The 23,118-nt window shown below is 46.8% G+C and overlaps 1 protein-coding gene across 5 annotated transcripts in view; it reads left to right on the forward strand.

The window, feature by feature from the left end:
• LOC147016401 (tumor necrosis factor receptor superfamily member 1A-like) overlaps window positions 1-23,118 on the forward strand; it is an 80,763-nt gene that overhangs the window by 39,371 nt on the left and 18,274 nt on the right. For 2 of the 5 annotated variants that reach the window (XM_085845026.1, XM_085845027.1), the window contains exons 2-9: window positions 8,246-8,402; window positions 10,365-10,493; window positions 11,757-11,933; window positions 12,110-12,170; window positions 12,773-12,840; window positions 19,974-20,081; window positions 20,277-20,402; window positions 21,840-21,967. In XM_085845026.1, coding sequence (XP_085701152.1) covers window positions 8,246-8,402; window positions 10,365-10,493; window positions 11,757-11,933; window positions 12,110-12,170; window positions 12,773-12,840; window positions 19,974-20,081; window positions 20,277-20,402; window positions 21,840-21,967 — 954 coding nt within the window. Of the gene's footprint in view, window positions 1-6,115; window positions 6,770-8,245; window positions 8,403-10,364; window positions 10,494-11,756; window positions 11,934-12,109; window positions 12,171-12,772; window positions 12,841-19,973; window positions 20,082-20,276; window positions 20,403-21,839; window positions 21,968-23,118 lie in introns of those variants that run through there. The other 3 variants (XM_085845024.1, XM_085845025.1, XM_085845029.1) reach the window with 3 other exon arrangements.

Raw genomic sequence — 23,118 nt, forward strand, 5'->3', positions numbered from 1 at the left:
ATATATATATATATATATCAGGATATCTCAAAAAGTTGTGAACGGATTGATGAAACTTTATGGACAGGTTGGTTGTGTGACGAAGAATTGAATCGATTTTGGTGAAGATCTGATTCCGGATCTGGATACGAGAATTATTAAATTTTAAAAGTGATTCTTCACCATTGACATAACAGATGGGGCCAAAAACGATATATAGCATGAAATTTCAAAATGTATTGATTGGGCCCGATATTTTATCGTAGATCAGGCATTACGTGGCGGAGGTATGTGCTCCACTGAGTGCCCTTCAAGTTGAGTTATGGGTTTATTTAGTGGTGGGTGTTTTGATTGATGGTTTTATTGAGTAATGGGTTTATTTAGTGGTGGGTGTTTTGATTGATGGATTTATTGAGTAATGGGTTTATTTTGTGGTGGGTGTATTTATTGATGGGTTTAGTGATGGGTTTTATTGAGTGATGGGTTTGTTGATGGTTTTGTTGATTGAAGGGTTGTTTAGGTTGAGGGGTTGTTTTGATTGGTTTTGTTGAGGGATGGGTTTATTGAGTGATGGGTTTGTTGATGGTTTTGTTGATTGAAGGGTTGTTTTGGTTGAGGGGTTGTTTTGATTGGTTTTGTTGAGTGATGGGTTTATTGAGTGATGGGTTTTGTTGAGTGATGGGTTTATTGATTAAGGGGCTTTGTTGAGTGATGGGTTTCTTCATGGTTTTGTTGAGTGGTGAGTTTCTTGCTGGTTTTGTTGAGTGATGGGTTGATTGAGTGATGGGTTTATTGATTGAGAGGTTTTGTTGAGTGATGGGTTGATTGATTAAGGGGCTTTGTGTGATGGGTTTCTTGATGGTTTTGTTGAGTGATGGGTTTGTTGATTGATGGGTTTATTGATCAATGGGTTTTGTTGAGTGATGGGTTTATTGATATAGGGTTTTGTTGAGTGATGGGTTTATTGATCAATGGGTTTTGTTGAGGGATGGGTTTATTGAGTGATGGGTTTTTTGATGGTTTTGTTGATTGAAGGGTTGTTTTGGTTGAGGGGTTGTTTTGATTGGTTTTGTTGAGTGATGGGTTTGTTGAGTGATGGGTTTTGTTGAGTGATGGGTTTATTGATTAAGAGGCTTTGTTGATTGATGGGTTTCTTAATGGTTTTGTTGAGTGATGAGTTTCTTGCTGGTTTTGTTGAGTGATGGGTTGATTGAGTGATCTGTTTATTGATTGAGAGGTTTTGTTGAGTGATGGGCTGATTGATTAAGGGGCTTTGTGTGATGGGTTTCTTGATGGTTTTGTTGAGTGATGGGTTTATTGATATAGAGTTTTGTTGAGTGATGGGTTTATTGATTAAGGGGCTTTGTTGAGTGATGGGTTTCTTGATGGTTTTGTTGAGTGATGGGTTGATTGAGTGATGGGTTTATTGATTGAGGGGTTTGTTGAGTGATGGGTTCTTTTGATTGTGATATTGCTAGCAAGACGGTTGTGTTGATACAAGTTGGGGGGGAGTCAGCAGTATTTTTGTTTTATGGTGTGCGAGGCAGCAGTTGTTAGTTGTTTTTTAATTCTTGGGATATTGGGGGGAAGGGGGTTAGCGATCTTTTCCTAATTTTTTTAAATAAACAATTATGAGATTGTTTTTCAAAAAATACTGCTACTTGCGGATGGGGATGGGGTAGCATTTGTTAGTTTTTAATTGTTGGGGGGGGGGGGGGGTGGGGAGAATTTTTTTTTCAATTATTATCGTTGCTGGATAGGGGTGCGTGTGGCTGTTTGAGAAGGTGCGAGGAATTGATAATGGTGCCTGAAGGGAGATTTGGAACCAGCAGGTGTGATCGATTGATTGACTGGGTGGGATTGTGATGACGTGGTAAATGATCGAGGTAGAGGGGGCGGCAGTGTGCGTGTAAGGGGGGAATCGAGAAGCGTTGTTGTTTGTTATAAAGAGTAATACACACAGGATGTTTGTGACCAGCATTGTTTTTTTGCTTGATTATTAATATTGTTTAAAAATGTGAAATTTCAAACCCTACCCATGTGTGATTCCTTCATAACCTCTGTTTTCATTCTCTATTCAGCAGCATGTGTCGATCCCACAGGCTCGTTCGACCTTTGTCGGACACACGTCGCCAAACCTCGTCCGTGTTCCCCGTGCGTCATTCTTTCTGTCCAGAGACCGAAGGCCGATTTCGTACTTTGGTCTCACATTATCTAAACACTGCTACAGGTTGTTGTTAATGACGTTGGTTTGTAGTTACTGGTGCAATGACCACATTTACCACTTGAACCACATTTGCATTGCCATCGGTGAATAGCCTGAGCTCGTTCACCTGTTCCGTTAACGAGATCGACGTAAACAACGTTGGTCTGTTCATGGTGTAGTTCAGGAACTGCTGTTGGCACGAACAGACTTCTTTACGAAATGCGAACGAGAGGATGGAGCTGCTTGTTTTAAACTTTGAAGGAAAGTAAAACGACAGGGTATAGGAATATAGAAGGGCATTGTGATCCCTCGTGGGAGGGAATTTAATTGGATGATGTGAGAGGGAGGGGGCGAGACCTTTGGGATCATTTTTGGTAAAATGTCAATCGAGCAAAGCTTCTTTGTTTGAAAAGCAGAGTCAGGAATCGTGGAACGCCTGTGCTTTGAACGCAGCCATTGCTCGGCCTGGAGCGGGGTCAAATGATGGATCAAAAGGCGCAGCGGGGGCTTCGAGATCTCCAGAAACGTTCAGGACTTTCATCACACTCTTGCAATGAACCCGGAAATGTCGTCCCAGAAGTTTTACCTTCTCCTGATCTCCGTGGCTGCTGCGAGTCGAGGCGAAGTGTCGGTCCAAACCCTTTCATGGTAACCACATCAAGATTTCCCTCCAAAATTGCTCGCTCGATAAACTCCCAATATTTGGTACCACATCAGTTTGAGCAATCGGGTTTGGGCCGAAGCAGCATTCCCTCGGCTATTGGCACGCGGGATATTCAACGTTTGTATGTCCACCACCAAAAGTGGACGGAGGTTCTGTTTTTACCCCTGTCTGTCTCTGTCTGTCTGTCTGTCTGTCTGTCCTTGAGCAAGATATCTCAAAGTTCTGGACGGATTCGGACGAAACTTGGTAAGACATGCTGGGGTGTGACAAGGACAAATTATTCGAGTTTGCTGCAGATCCGGATCCGGATACAATAATTATTTATTTATTTATTTGTTTTTAAGCGATTCTTCACCATTGAGAGATCGGGCTAAAACGATATACTGTACAGCATGACATTTCAAAATGTTGTGGACGGGTTGGGTGGGTGACAAAAACAAGCCGATTCGATTTTGGTTCTGGTCCGGACGGAGATCCGGCCTATCAGTGGGCTACAAAACGTAAACTCTTCAGCCTGGTGGAAGTATCGCTCTACCGAGTGCCGTTCCAGTTTCTCTCTGCATCTGTCGCCGTTTCGCAGCCGTGGTTGCCACATAGTCGTTTGTGAAAACCGGGGGCTTTCCGCCATCTAACTTTCACCCCCGCTTGTGAAGAGCCGATTGGACCCCGGCTTCTTGTATCACCCCGTGGTTGTGGTTTTGTGAAGGTCCGACAGGATGGCAGCGCCCTTACCTTTGAGCCTTCTAGTGTGGGTTCGATTCCCGACCAGACTATAAACCGTCGGATTGGTGCTTCGCAAGTAGCGCGTTTCATCACCGTGCCATCCCGAGACGGACGATAAATTGTGTGTCCCATCTGATACCGTGAGTCAACGGGGGATGATTGTGAAAACGCTGCCTTGTGTTTATGGAAATTCTGTGAAATTCCAATATTAGAGAGTACCTTCAGCATTCACCAACACCACGCGCTTGTGGGTTCCTTTGGAGCGGCACCTGACACCTTGACGCTCAATTTTAGCAAAATCCACAATTGTATTCCTGATCCCGGCCGAGTCGTATGAAAGGCTTGAAACATGGTACGTGCTGCTTCCTTGGTCGACGCTCGTCATTAGAAAGGATCGAGCACGAACAAACTACCATAGGTTGGCAACCACAGCATCGACTTTGACGGGCCTAATGGCCTCCTCCTGCGTTGAAGTTCATTGTAAGGGAACTCATATTTGTACTGTGGCAAACTTCTGGATTAAACTGTAAAACAACAAAGATTAATGAAACTAATGGCACCACCGAACAAGCCCTCGGGTTCCAACGTGTATTCCATTCACGGGACTTCGTGAATGCCCGTCGTAGCTGTTGCTGCGCATCAACATATCCAGGTCCATCTTTTCTCTCCTTACCCAGGAAATCTACCACACTGCCTCCCCCCCCCCCACTCCCCACCCCATCCCTCTCTCCTTATCCTCAGGTTTGACATTTCAGTTCCTGATCACAGTGTTCCATGACAAAATAGGCATCTCCCACCCACGAACGATCCTTCCTCTCGCTCAGCCATTGTCGCCGTCCGCTCTTTGCCAAACATACAACAATGGAGCGGAAAGGAGTCGGGGGTCCGTTGCTTCCCGTGCATGACCCAGCTGTGACTAGGGCACTGCCAAGTCCCCCTCCCACCACTTATCCAACCTCCCGCAGGTCACAAGGTCCATCCGCGGTGCCATTTGCCCCCCGATGGCTCTCTTCGATTGATGTCCTCACACGTTCCATTCGCTCATTCTGTCTGTCTGCCAATGTCTCGTGCTCATTTTGAGAGCTCGCCGTTTGGCCATCCTATATATCTTTTTTTTTATCCTCCTTTTGAAAACAGAATCTCGTGTTTATTTTCTATGCTTATTGTCTTCCTTGAACAAGTGAATCGTTTTCTCCTCTCCTGTTGTAAATCTAACGTACGACTTGTCTGACGCAGCTTGATCAGATGCTCTCACTTGATATTTGGCTGGATTGCTGGTAACCTGGGCGACGGCGGTTCGCCTGTGCATCAAAAATAATTATCGGTTTTGAATCTCTGCGATGAAGGTGTTCTCGATCTGCTTTTGTTCCTCGTTTGCCAATGACGAAGCTCAGAAGGTCTCCGAGTTCGACTGACGGCTTTGTTCTCAACATTGAGTTCTAGGTTGAGTTTGTATTTTGCTTGAGAACGTTTATGAAGTGCACGTTTCTCACTGATGACCGTTGTCCTTGATGTCCCGTCGAGTTGAATTTTCCAAGCAGTTGTGTTGTGCCATTGTGCTTCTCGGCACTTCTTCGGTGTCCGCAGATCTTCGATGAGCCTGTACATTTTGGGAACGGTTGTGACCTATCGGTGAGGTTCCTGCACTCGGGTCGTCGAGATTGTTGGTCGAAATCGAGTTGAAGACGGCGGTGCTTACGATTGTGATTGTAATCTCCGGGGAGTTCGGCGAGTCTCAGGAGAGCCGGACGTCATTGTCAGTAAATACCCAGCTGGCTCATGAGCGACCTTCTGAGATGGATTCATCTACCAGCCCCACCTGGTCTGGTCTATATGAGACTAGCCCCCTCATTGTTGGACCTCGTTTTGAATTGCTGCGTCTGACCTGTCTCCTGTACTTACAAGTCATAATAACTACAATAAGGACATTAGGAAATATCAGTAGTTGTACATGAATTGTAAGGACATTGGTGGCCGGTGGACAAATTCATACAGCTGTACATCGGTCTTGAACCTGTTGTCCCGACATATTGAGTGACGTGCTCGGATGGCTTTGTCAGGAAAGCCCAGCCGATGCTTATCTGACTGCGTGTGTGTTTGCCTTTTCTTCGGTGAAATGGACAAGCCCTTCCGTCTGTTCATTCTGATATCTGTGGAAGACACCACACACACACACACACACACACACACACACACACACACACACACACACACACACACACACACACACACACACACACACACACACACACACACACACACACACACACACACACACACACACACACACACACACACACACACACACACACACACACACACACACACACACACACACACTTCCACCCCTCTCCATCTTGAATCTCTCGGTTTCTAACAAATCTATGGCTTCATTTATGTTTGGAGTCATGTTTATCGATTTGCATTTCCTCATAAAACTATCAGATTGAAGGGGGGGGTGGAGGTGGGGGTTGCAAGCTTGAATGAGGATAGAACATGGACTTTATTGATTAAATCAATCAATCTATGGTGTGTGTGTGTGTGTGTGTGTGTGTGTGTGTGTGTGTGTGTGTGTATGCCAGTTGTTGGCTTAATGGTTAGGGTGGTGTGCTTGGAATCCTCGGATCCTGAGTTCAAATCCCGCTCAGCTGTTGAGTTAATACCAGGTGGAGTTGATTCTGCCCGTCATCCTTCCGAGGTTGGCAAAACGAGTGCCAGCATGCTGGCATCCTGTGTCAGAGTGGCGACCCGTCCAGGATTGTGCCCGATAGTCAAGGAGACTGCTTCGGCAGCACCAACGCTCTGCACAGAGTATGGTCCCGACGGATGGATGGATGGAAAGGGTAAGGTGGGGGCATCGATATCAATTGAACGATGTCAGGCAGAATGACGTGCGAGTGTGTCAGATGTCTCAAGAGCTTCAACCAATGTGTCGAAAGCTTCTGTTCTATCAGGTGATTAGTGGAGCTCAAAACGAGGTTCTCGTCATTAGATGGATCTGAGGCTTGTTTTGGCCAAAGCACAGGAATGCTAAACGGTCCAAGTCGTGGTCTCCAGGGCTGTGTTGGAGTGGGACCTGAAATGGTCGCCTGGGCGGTGCACGTGCTCGTTTTCCCGCAGTGTCCGCGTGTCCCGTGTGGTGGGCAGCAAGATATCTGCACAAGGAATAATGAGTCCTCCTTCCTGCAGGTATGCAGGTACCTGTGCAGTTTTTCTCTCATCCCTTGGCACACAATATGTCGACCGGTTCGCAGTTTCCTCGATTTTGATCCCCGACAGAGTCGAACCTTCAAACATGTTGGGCTCGCAAAGGGCTTGTGCTTGGGAACATGGGTAATCCTTAGGGTGGTGAAGTAGGGCGTTTTGCGTCGACGGGTGTTAAGTCTGATATCCGTTCTGCAAGCATGTCGGTTATACAATATCTCGTGGTATCGCTTCCTTCAGCCCTTGTTTTGGTTCCTTTATGTAGATAGCCAAGACCACCCTGTAATACACTGTGTCTAGAAACAGGGTGGCCCAAAAGAGAGTTTACCACGATGGCCAAGTTTGTTTTCGGCAAAATAATTTCATCACATTCTCCGACGAGACACGCAACGATGGATGAAATTGGTCGAGGTATGTGAACGGCCGCGGGAAGCGACCAGAAGGTGACTCTTCTCTGCCACCAGGGGGTCACCAAGCTTCGGTCACAAAACATCGATATCTGTAAATACTCGGAAATCCTTAAATACCGATTGTCACGACAGCCGGGGTCAAGCACGACGGTGAGTTCTTATGTCTTCCAACCTTCAGGGAGGGACATGTTATTGATTCATCTTCCTTCTTCCATTCTTTCCAAAAATTCCACCATTCCTTGATTTCTGAGCCGGATCCTCCTCTCCGAATTTGGCACGGATGTCAGGTACCTTGGTCCAATACACCTCGAGCCCTTTTCTCTGACCATGTAGGTCTCCATTCAGATGTTCAGATTTTGATAGAGTTGTTAGAGCTCGGATTTGACACAAAGGTACTTTTCGAGACCATACTGCGGAATGGGATGGAGAGAACCTTTTGGGATTCGTGTCCTTTTGGGGATTATTCACCGGTCAAAGGTCAAATTTGGATGTCGACTTTTGACTTGGGATTGACCGAACATGTAGGTAAGTTTACACTTGGCTGCACACCTTGTCAATCGAGCCTGTGAACGGGAGGCAAAAAAAAGGCAAAACGACCAAAGGTGACCAATGGGGTTGTAGGTTATGAACCTTGAGAGCACAAACGTAAAATGATTGATCGTCCGCAGCTCAGGGGCACGGGTATCTGTGGTGGTGAGTAACGTTTTCACCTCTGAGCTGTCTGCTCCTGGGAATCTATTCATGGGGGAATATCGACTGCGATTGTATCCATTCTTCTGCAGTGCCAGGAGGAGTGCTGTATCACGGAGTATGCCATCCTTAGGATTGTCTGGTGTAGATTTCTGCTGGTCAAACCTAATATGTTCCCCATGGAGTAAATCTTTTTGGGTCTCGTGTGTGTGTGTGTGTGTGTGTGTGTGTGTGTGTGTGTGTGTGTGTGTGTGTGTGTGTGTGTGTGTGTGTGTGTGTGTGTGTGTGTGTGTGTGTGTGTGTGCATTTTGGCTTGACGTCAATCATTTCAACATGAATTTTTTATTTTTTTTATTTTGTTGGTTACAGGTGAGCCTGGCACCTTCTACCGTGTACTGCACCACGTCCACCGGTGCGCCGAAGCTCCTCGCATCCGGGATGCCATGGCAGCGGAAGATGAAGTCCTCGGATTGTGGCGATGAAGAGTTTTTTCACAATGGCTTCTGCTGTGACAAGTGTCGTCCTGGTAATGAGAGGACGTGTGAGGTGGAGTGACGGGGGATGATGGGCAAGCCTTAATGTTGTTGGGTGTTTGTATATTCTCCCTCTCGAGCTCCTCCATGAGCCTTGCGATGGTCGTGTAGAACATCAGGTAAGGTTACCTTCTCATCCTGTGGGGAAGGAACGAGATGACGTTGGGCTGTTTCCTGACTTTAAAAAAAATGCATTAAATGGAATAAATATATAGGATTTTTGATTTATTTATTTATTTATTTATTTATTTATTTCCACTTCATGAATTTGCTTTCCTTTTAATCTGCAGCCGTTTGTTTTGAACCACATTCCCCTGGTCGCTCTCACCAGCACATCGCAAGGTGGCTTCTGGATCCTTCTGTTTGAAGAACTGGATTGGATTAGCATTGTTGTTCTTGTTCTTGTTCTTGTTGCTGTTATCACCATCATGTATGCATTTATTTTCTTCAAAAATATAAGTCTGGCCGAGCTCATGCTGGTTTAATGTTTTGTTTCCTCACTGACCATGGTTGGCTTCCTTGGTATGATCTTAACGAGGTCTTGACGATCTTATGAGACATCTCTCGCACTCTTGATACTCGACAAGATGTCTGGCAATGGCATTCGGGGCTCTTTCCTTGACGAGCTGCACATTTTTCTCTGCTTATTCTTCTTCTTTCGTTTGCAGCACATGACTGCTGGGTTGTATCATTTGCTGGTGGTGCGACTGTGCCGTTGATGCAATGCCCCCCCTGGAGGTTAGAGGAGGTATTTGTGATTTGTTCATGGTGCTGATGATGGCTCACCTCGTCTTTGCGAAGGACAAAGAAGGATCTTTAATATCCGACTGGTGCTTATTGATGGGACGTCCAGTTTAAGGTCCATGCGAAGGACGGCGCACACATTAATGAATCGCCCTGCGTGCGAAACACCGGATGACAGTTTCTAGCTGGGCCAAGATTCAAACCCATATTCCAACCCAGGCCACACAGCTCTGAGGCGAGTGTGCGTACCTTTTGGTTAACCTTCAAACCTGTGCACGTTATCTTTGTGGAAGCAACGCACTGCTTGGATGGAATTTTCTCACCTGCTCTGCACTTGCAGACTGGAATGATCCTTTTAATTCATACATAGACTATCTTTCTTGCTTACATGGACGGTCCTCTGCGTACCGCTTCGATGGACGGTCCTCTGCGTACTGTTTCGATGGACGGTTTTCTGCATACCGCTTCGATGGACGGTCCTCTGCGTACTGTTTCGATGGACGGTCCTCTGTGTACCGCTTCAATGGACGGTCCTCTGCATCCCGCTTCGATGGACGGTACTCTGCGTACTGCTTCGATGGACGGTTCTCTGCATACTGGTCCTCTGCATCCCGCTTCGATGGACGGTCCTCTGCGTACTGCTTCGATGGACGGTTCTCTGCATACTGTTTCGATGGACGGTCCTCTGTGTTCCGTATCGATGGACGGTCCTCTGTGTTCCGTTTCGATGGACGGTCCTCTGTGTTCCGTTTCGATGGACGGTCCTCTGTGTTCCGTTTCGATGGACGGTCCTCTGTGTTCCGTTTCGATGGACGGTCCTCTGTGTTCCGTTTCGATGGACGGTCCTCTGTGTTCCGTTTCGATGGACGCTCCTCTGTGTTCCGTTTCGATGGACGGTCCTCTGTGTTCCGTTTCGATGGACGGTCCTCTGTGTTCCGTATCGATGGACGGTCCTCTGTGTTCCGTTTTGATGGACAGTTCTCTACGTACTGCTTTGCACTGCCTTCTTTCTAAAACCTTTTCGGACCCTTGTGATTTAATTGTTTTGAATTTTTAGTGATCACGTGATCACGTTTCCACATTTCCTCCATTGTCAGCCCAAACCACCTTGAGAGTATTTTTTTTTGAGTTTTTGGCAAAAATTGCTTTCTCTTTGCCAGTCATGAAACATGAAGGAATTATTGAGTCTTCGTTGTTTTGTTTGTTTGTAGGTTACTTCATGAGGTCTCCGTGTGTGGATTCTCGTAAGAAGACCCGCTGTGGTCCATGCCAACCATCATCATACAACGCTCTTCCCAATTATGCCCGGTCTTGCCGCCTTTGCACCCAATGCTACACCGGTAAGTGCTGCTCGTCTCTTAGCCTTGCGGGCGATGGACGTCGACGAGCTACGTGCTCGTGCACCGTGTGACCAATTGTGGTTGCTTTTTATTTGTTTGTTTATTGATTACGTGTACAAAATCAAAGCTCGTGGAAGAGCTGGAATACAGAACGCAGCAGAAGAAAAGAGCATAATGGAAAGGGGGGAAACAAACCAACAGGACATTCGAGCAGAGGGGCCACAGAAGGACACTTGGGGGAAGAATGAGAGAGAAAGGAGGGGCTTAGGTGGACGCATGGGGTGAACAAGCTGCATAAAAGCTCAAACACCAGAAGAAGAAGGGAAAAAACGGGGATTAAACAGAAATGGAACAAAATATCAAATAAAAAGAGGGTGAGGGAGGGAGGGGGACACAATAACCTGGAAAGGAAGGTATGGGTTTGGGGAGGGTTAAGGAGAGTAGAACATTTCATGAGTATGGATGGGGGATGACCTGAAGTGGTGGTGAGTAGCTATTGTGAAACCCTGCAAGGAAGAATGAGATTGAACAGACTGAGGAAGTTGGTTCCACAGGTGAGAAAAGAAGAACAGAAACCTCAGGGTAAGGGGGGAGGGACGAGAGAGCACGGAAAGCGTGAAGGGTGCAAGACCAGAAAGAAGACAGAGACCACCGACCTGTCTGCAGTGTGAGGTCATAGATCATCACTGGCTCCAGCTCAAAGGGAGGAGCAGTCGTCCATCAAGCTGTGGATGAAGACCTTGTAAGTTAAGAGTTGATCATTACATGATTAGCCATTTGTTCAGACATCGGCTGACCGTCACCGAGCGCACACGGTTTCCACCTTCGGTAACCGCTGTGATGTCAAAAAGGTGTGTCCACGCCTCGTGCGATCGAACGACGTTGTTCCATTTGCTATCTCCCAGGTAACATCCAGTACCATCAAGAGCAAAACCATGTCTACATACATTTGGGTTTCCACCAGCATCATGTGCTGCTTTGTTGTCTCGCGGACATGCAGACACTCGATGCAAATACTGTACGAAGTCATTCTGCCATGCATTATCAACATCACACGACTCGATGTGTACCTGCAGCCTGGGTATAGGGGTGAAACAAACAACCTGGGTAACTGCAGGTTGGCGCACCTGTACCTCGTACTGGTTTGTCGACATTGCCAGCGGTTACTTTAAACAGATGAGTCGATATAGTCTGATTCAGGCCTGTAACTCATAGCCCAAACCTTACCCTGTCTCTCCCCTGTTTTGTCCCTCCCTTCCTCAGACTTTAGACAGATTACGCTTCAGGAATGCCTCCAAATTCAGGACACACAGTGTGGATGCCCTGAGGGCACGTACCGCAGTCGAGATGACAAGTACTTCTCTTGTCTGGACTGTGCCAAGGCACCACTGGGGATGCTGTCACCTGCAGAATGCAAAATGTCGTCCACCACTGCCACAAGTTGGTTTCTAATTCTCCTCCTTTTCCTCTTCCTCATCTTCACCCTCCTCTCTTTTTCTTATTTAGTTGAAATGTTTTGTGTTTCCTCATCTCCTGCCGGTGTCGTCCGGAGAGATTTGGTGTTCACGTGAGTTTATTGGATGCTTATGGATTTATTTATTTATTTGTTTTTGCAGCGACTTCAGGAAGTTGCAGCGAAGGCTGGTTTGGAACTGATCGCTGCTTTCCTTGTACAAGGTACGTCTTCCTCGGCACGACGTTCACTGTTACCTCTGATTTCCTATAAATCTTCGTCTTGTTGTTCCCAACGTGGTCTTTTTCCATGTTGCAAAGTCAGCAATTTTATTTATTTTTGAACCCAGCTTTAAAACAAAGGTATGACGGGAGCTCGTTCTCTTATGTTATTCATGATGAGGACCCTGGTCATGTGATCATAACCTCAGAAACTTGTTCATAATACTCAATAATTGGATGAAATGATCACTGGGATTGGAGTGGCAGGAGAGCTCGGTTAAGAGCTCGCTCGCCATTTCTCCGTCTCATCCGGGTTCGGTCCGTGGAACAGTCGGACCTAAAACCGCCACTGTGGGGCAGCACCGGCGGTGTGTGTAACGGCATTCATGTTGATGATGAAACAAACCAGGGCCTTGTTGGTGATGTTTTTTGCGGAATGAAAAGCCAGTTAATTTATGGGACAGGTTATGCTATAGGAATGCCTCCCCGTGTGGGGCCCACTGTGCGGCTGCCTTGAGGGCATGCGGCCTGTATGTCGTTTGAGCGTTCTATTGAAAGTGCTTTAATGTGCAAACCTTTTAGCTTTTATTTTATTTTTGCTCCAGATGCAAACGGGAGAAGCATCCCTGCAATGCGACAAGCGATGCTATCTGCTACTCGACCTCGACCTCCGGTGAGATCACCCCCCTGGTTTTGAGCACATGTCTGAGTTGCTTTTTCTCCCCCCCCCTCCCCTAAATAGTATACATTAGGGTGTATGTGCACGCATGAAATTAGGTGGTGTTACACAAGCATGGGGTTATCAGCTGAACACCAAAAAGAGGTTTTGACCCATTAACCTTTCAACCTTCTGGGAGTCATTTGGTGGTTCCGTAGCAGCTGATGCTATGACATCTACCCAGCCATAGAACAAATAACAGAGCCGCACTGTTCGGTGGTCAAGCTACTTTCTAAGGAGGCAGTCGGAATGAGTGTTGAAAATCACTCGGCAAAAACTATGACATCCTTCCATCCATCCATCCATCCATCCATCCATTGGGACCATACTCTGTGCAGAGCGTTGGTGCTGCCCAAGTAGTCTCCTTAGCTATTGGGTACAATCTTGGACAGGTCATCACTCCGACACAGGATACTAGCAAGCTGGCACTCATTTTGCCGACCTCGGAAGGATGACGGGCAGAGTCAACCCCACCTGGTATTAATTCAACAGCCGAGGGTGATTTGAACTCAGGATCCTGGGATCCCAAACCCACCACCCTAACCATTAAGCCAACACCAGGCATAATTACCAATACATGAGGGTGAATGAAATAAAACTAAGAACGTAATTGTAGCGATGATGCCTGTTAACAACTACAATACTAGAAACATTAAAATTACGATGACGATGTGATCTATAGGACGGACTGACGATTCTAATTGCCAAACGTACGTCATGCTCATCCCATTGAACCTGCACATACGACGTGTTTCTGTGTCACTATTTTCTCTTATCAATAGCAGGTGCCTCGTGATGACATAACATGGTAGTTACGGTTAGAACTGAACCCAAAACCCGTCTGTCCAAGTTCAGCCCTCCCATGAGAAATCTGCTTACGGACCCCCTCCTCCTGACTCCCAAGCATCTGTTGCCTCAGATACATTGCACAAAACTTCCAGTTTTCTTCTTCTCAGTCTCTCATCTCAGCCTCCTTCCTAGGAGAGCCAAAGAGATTACATCGACAAGACGGGACAATAATCACTCTTTTACAACAAAGACGCTAACTTGCTACCAAGTATCCTGGAACGGCCTACGTGTCCCGATTCTTGAATAAGAATACTCCAGGCAGTTTAACCAACACTTGCAGAGGTTTAAATCACTTTTTCTTTATTTAAAACACTCCAAGTGCGTCGGTTAAAAACCGTGCATTGCCCACAACAACCACACGTCCCGCCAGACGGGCAATGGCAGTCTTCCCGCTTCCAGTGGAGATGACGTGTCACATGGGCGGAGCATGAATATACGTTTTTCAGTCAAACTTGTGTGGCAAGGGTGCCCGGAAGGTGTGTACGGTGTTTGTCTCCTGTTTTCTGAGGAGTTCGTAGACGGTGTGGTGAGTGTGGCGAGAATGAGTGAAAGGTTCCTGATGGTGAGAATGGTGATTGGAAGGCTCTTGGTGAATGTCATCTCGGGATATTCCCCGCAGGTCGGTCGGAGCGATGAAGAGTAGGACAAGTTCTGGTGTGCGATCGAGAAGCTGATGGAAAATGTGAAAGATGAGGAAGTTGTTGTGGGAAGGAGTACAGATGGTTTTGAGGGACTCCATGGGGGTTATGGTTACGGTGTGAGGAATGGAGAAGGTGAAAGGATCTTGGAGTTTGTTGATGGAGCTGGTTTGTTGATTTTGTAATACTCAATTCGAGAAAGCGGATAATAAGCTTGTTACATACACGTCAGGTGGGTCGACGACAACCATTGACTACCTGATGGTGTGTACGCGAGATAGGGGAAACCTCCGAGACACAAAGGTGATCCCGGGAGAGGATGTTGTTTCGCAGCACCATTTGGTTTCTGTGACATAAGGCTGAAAGGTGTGAGGAGAGCTCGGCGGGTGAAGTGCCAACCGAGGATGAAGGTGTGGAGGTTGAAAGAGGTGACGGTGAAGGAGGGATTAAGAGAGAGGTTGAGTATGGTAGAGGATGATGTGGTTGGATGTCGTTGAAAGATCGTCTGTTGAGAGCCGTTGGTGAGGTATGTGGATGGACAAAAGGTCCACCGAGGCACTCGGACACATGGTGGTGGGGTGACGAAGTTGGAAAGAGGATTGACGAGAAGAGGAAGAAGTTCAACGAGTGGCAGAAGGTTTACATTGTCTGGAAGTTTTACATTATCTCACAATGGTAACGGAGCCACTCAATGACCATTGTCATTCCTGATGAATCTGTCCTCAGTTATCGCGAGACAACTGTTGTCTACGATGGAGCGACCCGGCTTGTCATTATTCCTTGTATTGTGAAAGACGTCACCGCTGACCCTGTTGTCGGAGGCTCTGTGATGGCAGGATCTCCCGAAAAGTTACCCTGAAGGTATGTGACGATGTGGCAGGATGACCTCCTTGACGGTGACACAATTACGGCATGGTGAGCAGACTGATGGTCTTCCATTTTCGAGAATGTGAGTGCAATAAGCCTCCACTCACTCAGGGCTATGGACGCCGTCCAGACATGCATCGCCAATTATCACCCATCCAAGGTCCATACGCTCCAGGTTCTTCTTTTTATTTTATTTTTTTGTAGACATTGTCGAGGCTCGTATGAGAGCGAACACACAACGCACAGCAAGGGGGACATGAGACAAGAGGGGGCGGGAGTGGAAATGACAAAACAGTGGGGAACAGAGACATTAGGAGAGCTGTGGAAGGGAGAGGGATGGGGTGGGGAACATGGGGAATACAAGATGGACATTACAGGGACTTTCAGGAAGAATTTGAAGGAGGTGAGTTTGGGGTGGATTCACGGGGGTAGAAAAGATCGAGGTTTTGAATGAGGGAAGATAAGAGGTGGTGGTGAACAGCTGTTTTGAAGGCCTGGAGGGAAGAATGGGATTGAAGAGTGTGTGGGAGTTTATTCCAAAGGTGGGGAAAAAGAGGAATGAAAGAGTGAAGGTGAGCAGTGAATCGTGATTTTGGTAGTTTTACCAGAAGGGGGTTGCTGGCAGACCTTGAGCGCCCTGTGGAAATATGGAGGGGATATGTCGCACACAGAGCAAAAAGGGGGGGGGGGAGGAGACTGGAAAGGAGACGGTAGAAGACAGAAAGACCACCGACCAGCCTGCGGTGAGAGAGAGTGAGAGGCCCAATGACTCAGCCTCATCGCGGAAGATATCAATGATCCTCAATGCCTTGGTTTCCACAGTGTGAAGCGGATAAAGATGGGAGGCAGGAGCACTAGCCCAGAGGGTAGAGCAGTACTCCATCAGGCTGCGGACGAAAGCTTTGTATGTGGTCAGGAGTTCAGGTGGGCCGAGGAAGGACTTTGCACAACGGAGGATTCCCAGTCGGCGACTGGCTTTGGAGGCCAGGTTGGAAATGTGGCTTCCCAAGGAAGATCAAGGCAGATAGTGAGACCCAGAAGCTTGAAAGAAAGTTCTTCCAGAGGATTGTTGAGAAAGTAGATGGGGGGGGGTGGGGGTTCAAACAGTCCTTTCGGAGAGACATAGTGAGAGTGTGAGATTTGTTCGGATTGAAAGACATGTTCCACGTGTTGGACCAGTTTGTGATGCAGATCTGCAGTGAGCGATGAAGCTGCTGCTTGCCGGTCTGAGGGATGACAGATGGTAAGACAGAGGGTGGAGTCATCAGCAAAGAGATAAAGAGGATTTTCCAGAGGGTCGGAGAGATCATTGATGAAAACCACAAAAAGAACAGGGCCCAGAACACTCCCTTGAGGAACTCCAGCCTGGACAGGAAGAGGGGATGAAAGAACTCCATTTAGGGCCACACGGTGACTGCGACAGGAGAGGAAGTCTGTGAGCCATGAGTGGAGATGGTGTAGGATACCATAGGAAGAGAGTTTGGTGAGTAGTGCAGGGTGCCAGACTGTGTCAAAAGCACGTGATAGGTCTAGGGATACGGCTCTGATTTCATGTCTTGCATTAAGGACCTCCATCCATTGTTGGGAGAGCAGAAGCAACATATCCAGGGTAGAGTGACCTGGTCTGAAACCAAACTGATGATCGGAAATCAAGCCATTGGAGAAGAGGAAGGATTTCATGTCTGAAGCGATGATGGATTCCATAACCTTGCTGTTGATTGGGAGAATGCTGATTGGTCTGTAGTTGCAGGGATCTGTTTTTGCACCTTTTTTTATGTAGGACAGTGATGTTTGCTGATTTCCAAGGAGATGGCAGATGAACTTGAGGAAATGAGAGGGTGAATGGAACAGAGAGAGGGTGAGTAAAAGAAGAGGAGCAGGTTTTTAGGACACGTGGGCTGGTGCCGTCTGGACCGGTTGCAGAATCTGAGTCGAGGTTTGACGGCAAGCTCTCCACCTTGTCAGGAGAAAAGGACACAGAGTCCAGGGACAGTTGGGTGTGACTGGGTAAGGTGGGTGGAGAAAGCGATGGGTTTTGGACACAAGATTTCAATGCAAACATCGAGTTTAGGCATTCAGTCTTTTCACGTGTGGTATCAGCAGTGTGGCCATTTGAGGTAAGGGAGGGGATGGAGGGGGAACATACACCAGAAACAGATTTGATTAGACGCCACCAGGATTTGGAGGAGGGAGAGAGGTTTGATAGTTCAGACTTGAGATTAGAAAGATGTTGTTTTCTCGCTCTCCTGAGGGTAGATACACACTTGTTCCGAGCTTTAACAAAGGTTCGGGAAACATTTCAGCAATAGGACATATATGTGAGTGGAGCCTTGCTTCTTCCGGTGTTGGAATGTCGGAGGAATTACAAGGAATAGCATTACACTCAGTTAGCTATAGGAGTGGCAGGTGGACGATTCCATCAAAAGATTCGATGATTAGATTCCTGACACTCCTACCAGTGGCTGCCATCGTTCCAGAGCAGGTTTTGAGATCATCGTGGACGAGATTATTTGACACATTGAAGTCGTCAAAGAGTTTGCTGTGGCCCAGAGACTGATTTGACTGGTCATCCAACACAGCATAAGTTTTCAGGATTACCAGCGATGAATACTTTCACATGACAGATTTTGGAACAAGACCTTCCTCTGGATCCACTACTGCCACAAATGTCCATCCGTACACCTGTTAATCAACGAGGGTTGCTCCTCACCATGCTTTTGAAGCACATCCGACGCTCTCTCAGGGTTCAAAAAGTCTGATAAATTGCTTCCCTGCTGGTCTGTCGAGGGTAGCACAACTGGCATCATGAAGTGCTGAGCAATGATGAACAACGGAATTCCTGACACTCCTACCAGTGACACTTTCCTGTTGGACACGTTTGATGTCGATGAGTTCTCCACGGATGCTGGTGCTGCAGCGTTGATGGATGGTGAAAGGGGATCTGCCCGAAATGACACTGATTTGAGTGACGTGGCTGGGTCAGCACGTACCCGGGTATCCCGTGGAATACCTTCAATATCGTCTTCAGATATAATGGGTGGTGGAGATGTGGTATTCCTGGACAACAGCATTCCCACCTTCTCCGCAGGTGCAGATAATCCAGATGCTGAAATGTTGTCGAATCTGCCCCCAGCACAGAGCGTCAGACATCACTTCCAAACGGGTGGAGGTTACGTGGGTCCTTGCTATTATATCCCACCATTTTCTTTTACACGACTTGACCAGGGGCATAAAACCCGTGTCATTGTAAAGGTCTTTGTCTGACTTTCGGGAATCTTGGGACATTGTGGAAGAAAGCATCCGTCATTATTTACTTATTGTGAATATTTGCATCAGGAAGAAGATAATTGGTTTTGGGTGGTTAATTGGCACAATTAGGCTGCTCATGGTCACTTGAGAGTTGCAGTTCCACGGGGTTTCCGCATATCTCACAGGATTGTGAGTTGGACAGGCGACCGTGATGGGCCATGACATCTGTGAAGTCGGTGATAGCATGATCGGGGAGGGGAAAGCATTAAATATTCCGCTGATTCTATGAGATCATGAATAAATATATAATGATCGATGTGGGGATGCCCATTTTATTTTGAGTGGGAGGAGGTGAGGACAGAGTTAGGGTTGGGAGGGAGGGGGTCAGTGCAAAGATGGGACAAAGTTGGGCGTGTGTTGAAAACTTTTGGTGAGGGGTTAAGCTGTGGGGAGAGGTTTGAAAGCTTGAAGTGGGGTTGGGATTGACACTTTTGGGTTGAGAGGAGAAGGGTGAGAGGGTAAAGACTTGGGCTTGGGAGGTATTGTTTGAGGACTTGGGGGTGGTGGGGGTTGTTTACTTGAGGCTTCTAAGTCACATTTTACTTTTACTTTTATCTTCCACCCAGACGATCACCATTTTAGCAATGGATGACCCTCAGAGGCCATATGCCATCCACTGGGAAAACCGAACAGATCTTTTCTTCGGTTTCCGATGTACAGAAACTCCAAAGAGATCTGTCACCTGAGAGAGTTCCCCCGTTTGAGTTTTGAGTCACGCTGTGGTTATAATCTCCCAAATCCTAACCTCGAATCAAACTGACATCCCTGGGGTGAGAAAACAGGGTTTATCATAAGGAAAAGTGTGTGGGGTGTGGGGATGGGGGGTAGGACAAGGAAGCAACACGGATGGATTTTAATACAGAAATTGATACCTAATTGCCCACGGGACTGTGCTGGCTTAAAGCTGGAATGGTGGGAATGGTTGGAGGCTTTCAGACACATTACGGAATGGAGGGGTCACGTTTATGAGCTCCTGAACACACTTCGACGCACGGCCTATCATTTTACATGCAAGTCATACAATTATGCTAAATGTATATATATATATATATATATATATATATATATATATATATATATATATATATATATATATATATATATATGCTGCAACTCATCCTAGACTACAGAATATTCATCCCAGACTGATCTTATTTAGCTGGTAATAGGCACCTAAAGGAGGTATATGTATGGCATGCCACCCCTGCAGCAAGTGTTGATGTGGCACAGGTGTTAATGTCACCAGTCCAGTTGAGATGCAGGAGGTGTATGTTCAATACCAAATCCCTGCCTTGGTCCAATGGACCTTGAAAGGTACTGAAGCAGAGTTTGGAGGAAACGTTGTGAATTGGAGTGGCCGGTTCTCACTTTGCTGATCTGCTCAGTGCCATTTGTACTGACTGCCATGTTGTTCTGTCATGACAGACTTGCAGCTTGCCTGGCTTGCTCTGCTCCTCCTTCCACTACTTTTTGTTGTGCTCATCGTCACTTGCCGGACGTTGCTGTGTCCACGCCTGCACAGTTTCATCAAGGGTATGATCTGAGGCACCCAAATATCCTCCCTGCCAATTCCTGGCCCCCGATTTGAGTTGGGCTTCACTTTTAATCACTTGGTTCTGCTCATCCATACTTTGTTGTTGTTTTTGGGTTTTTTTGCTATTATTTGATATTCTTCCATTCCTCCCACACCCCCTCCTCTGAAACACTCCTCTGCTCTCTGATCCCTAGCTGCTGGCAGGAGGCAGAAGGTGTTGGTTGCCGAAGAGACCCAGGCAGTGTCAGGAAGGGGTTCTCACACCCTGGTTGTAACGGGACAAGCGGCTGGTAGGGACTGGAGCGATGGCAGCTGGCGTGGTACATTAGATATAGAGCAGGATGAAGCCACATAGTTACTGGATAATAATAATAATAATAAATTATAACAAAAAGTATTGAGCAAAAGTACTGCAAATTTAAAATACATTTTGTTTGTATAATTATCTCTGTCTATCCTTACATGAGTTGTGCACCAACCCCCCCCCCCCACCAACTACTGCCATTACCCCTCTAAAGTATTTGCTATTTTCTGTTCTAGCCCTTTAACCTCCTTCTGTAAAATTGAACTCATCGCCGGTACAATGACTGCCTTTTACTGTTCAACATGCGCAAGGAGATAACTTACAATAGATATCGTTACCAGTTCAGTGGCCGGGTCATAAGGGGCTTCTCGGACCGGCTTCCGGACCATTGACCCTGAAACCGATGGGCCGCAGATAACTCCGCGGCATGACGAGTTTCTAAGCAACCATAGACGTCTTCTTCGACTGTCAATTTAGATAGGGTCCTCGCGTCCAGATCCCATGTTACCTTCCTGGTGAAGTAAATCCCCCCCCCCCCCAGAAAAGGCCTGCGCTTCTCAACGCCGTGCTCCTGGCCAATCAGCATGGCCGAGCGATGCCATCAGTGGGACGTTGACTAATCGTAACCGTAGCGAAACAGCAGGGTAGAACTCCCATCCACTATTTGCACACTATTGTCTAACCAATGGAGAAAAGACGAGCGGGTAGTTTGGAAACGATTTACAAGAACCAAAAGGAAATGTATTTACAATCGAAAGGACCTTACTCCTTAGTCAGTCACCCAAACAAAATGCTATGGACATTGGCGCCTCAGTCACTCCGGGAAACAAGACGAGCACGAGGGATAGCCAGAGAGAAATAAAGAAGGTGGAGTTTGTTGGGGACCCCTCGTACACCCGACATAAGCTTGCGGGCCTACGTTGGTCCCAACGTGAAAAAGGGGAGGGGGAGGGGGAGAGAAGAGAGGGTGATTGTGTGGTGGTCAATGTGGGTAGTAACGTAATGTGATACAGGGAATCGTGAATGCAAACTGTCACTAAAGCAGCATGAACAAAATACTACGGACATATGTAAACACCAAGGTTCCTTACTTGTTGGATGTGACTCCCTAGGGTCTTCCAAAACCATAACAATATTATTCTATGGGGAGATAGATTTGACCTTTCAATTGTGTAGTGGTGTGAGTTAACCTCGACCCAAATCCGGCGCAGTATTAATTTATTTATTTATTGACTTGTATCAATCCGATTTGTGTCGGTTAAACGGTTGAAAGAAGGAAATGTGTGATCTCAAGTGATGTTTGAGATGTTTCCTTCCTTCCTGTTAACTTTCTCGCTCTTTTGCCTCAAATTTCTACTTGAACTGAATCCTTCCCCTTTATCCGACTTGCACCCCCACACCTGCCCCCACATCCCAATCCATCCCCTCCATTCGCATCGCTCGCTCCCATTAGGTGCCGTAGGTGATACCAATGGCGTCGGTGATACCAATGGCGTCAGTGAACCTCTGATTTCTCCTTCTGAAGGCAGTTCCTCACCGTTGAGAAGCGAGACGTCACTCTTGGTCGGCGTAACTAACAAGGTCACTTCAAATATTTTTTGAATTTCTTGTATTTATATTCTTAGTACAACAGTGCTCTTGTTACACATGAATATGCATTTTGATGATTGCCCATGTTTTTTTTGGGGGGGAGGGGTTGGAGGAGGGATGGAGGGAGGGATTGGGTGTATCGGGAAGGGTGTGTCATGAGCTTTCTTCCAGCTTCTTCCGCGCCCCTTGTGATGGCCTCTCAGTTTCGGCTTTCTCGTATAGTGCCATCGACAAAGGCTGCAACATCTTTTGTGTTTTGTGGATCATTTTTTTCATGGTACTCATGAGTATCGATAATGTACGCTGCCCATGGGAGACTCTCGCATCGCTTGCCAAAGTGAGGAGTGATTCGTAACCTTTTGACTCAACGATTCGTGTAGGGACAGCTTTGTGATGTAACTCTGATAACGAAGCAAAATCTTAAGGGTGAGGGCTCGAGGCGGGTTTTGGGCCACGTGCGCCGTGAGGGATAAGTCCTCGCTGGGATGTTCTTACCCGATTTGGACATGGACGAGGAAAAATTCCAAAATTATATTGATGCAACACGTTCATATACCAACAACTGTATTCATTACCTCTACCACTGAAGGTGGACGGAGATTATTTTCACCCCTGTTTGTCTGTGAGAATGATATTCCAAAAAGTTGTGGATGCATTCTGATGAAACTTGGTGGACAGGTTGGGTGTGTGACAAGGACAGAGTGATTCGATTTTGGTGTACACCTGGATCTGAGAACCACAATAAGAAGAGAACCACAATAAGAAGAGAACCACAATAAGAAGAGAACAAGAGAAGCAAAAAGAACCCACACCTTGTGCAGAAGGAATTTAGAGTTTTGAAAAAGAGAGCCATGTAACTACTGCAGTGCTTCTGAATAGACAACATTTCGAGTCTGGTTGTTGGGTGCCAGAATTGTGAGCTTGGTGATTATAGATATGATTATTTGTAATACTGCTTACCACCGGGTGGCGCTATACGATGCACATTTGCAGAGAGAGAATTGTGATCTTCCCCCCCCCCCCACCCTGAACCTCCTACCCTGTAGATTTGAAAATGTTTTCTTGCATCTCCATTTGCCAAGAGGATTTCAACGGTATTCAATATGATGTGGTAACTACCGGTGGGGGCCAATTCTATTGAT

Source organism: Eptatretus burgeri, chromosome 11 (genome assembly GCF_056783735.1).
Source record: "Eptatretus burgeri isolate ZD-2024b chromosome 11, Ebu_testis_v1, whole genome shotgun sequence".
Classification (NCBI taxonomy): Eukaryota; Metazoa; Chordata; class Myxini; order Myxiniformes; family Myxinidae; genus Eptatretus; species Eptatretus burgeri.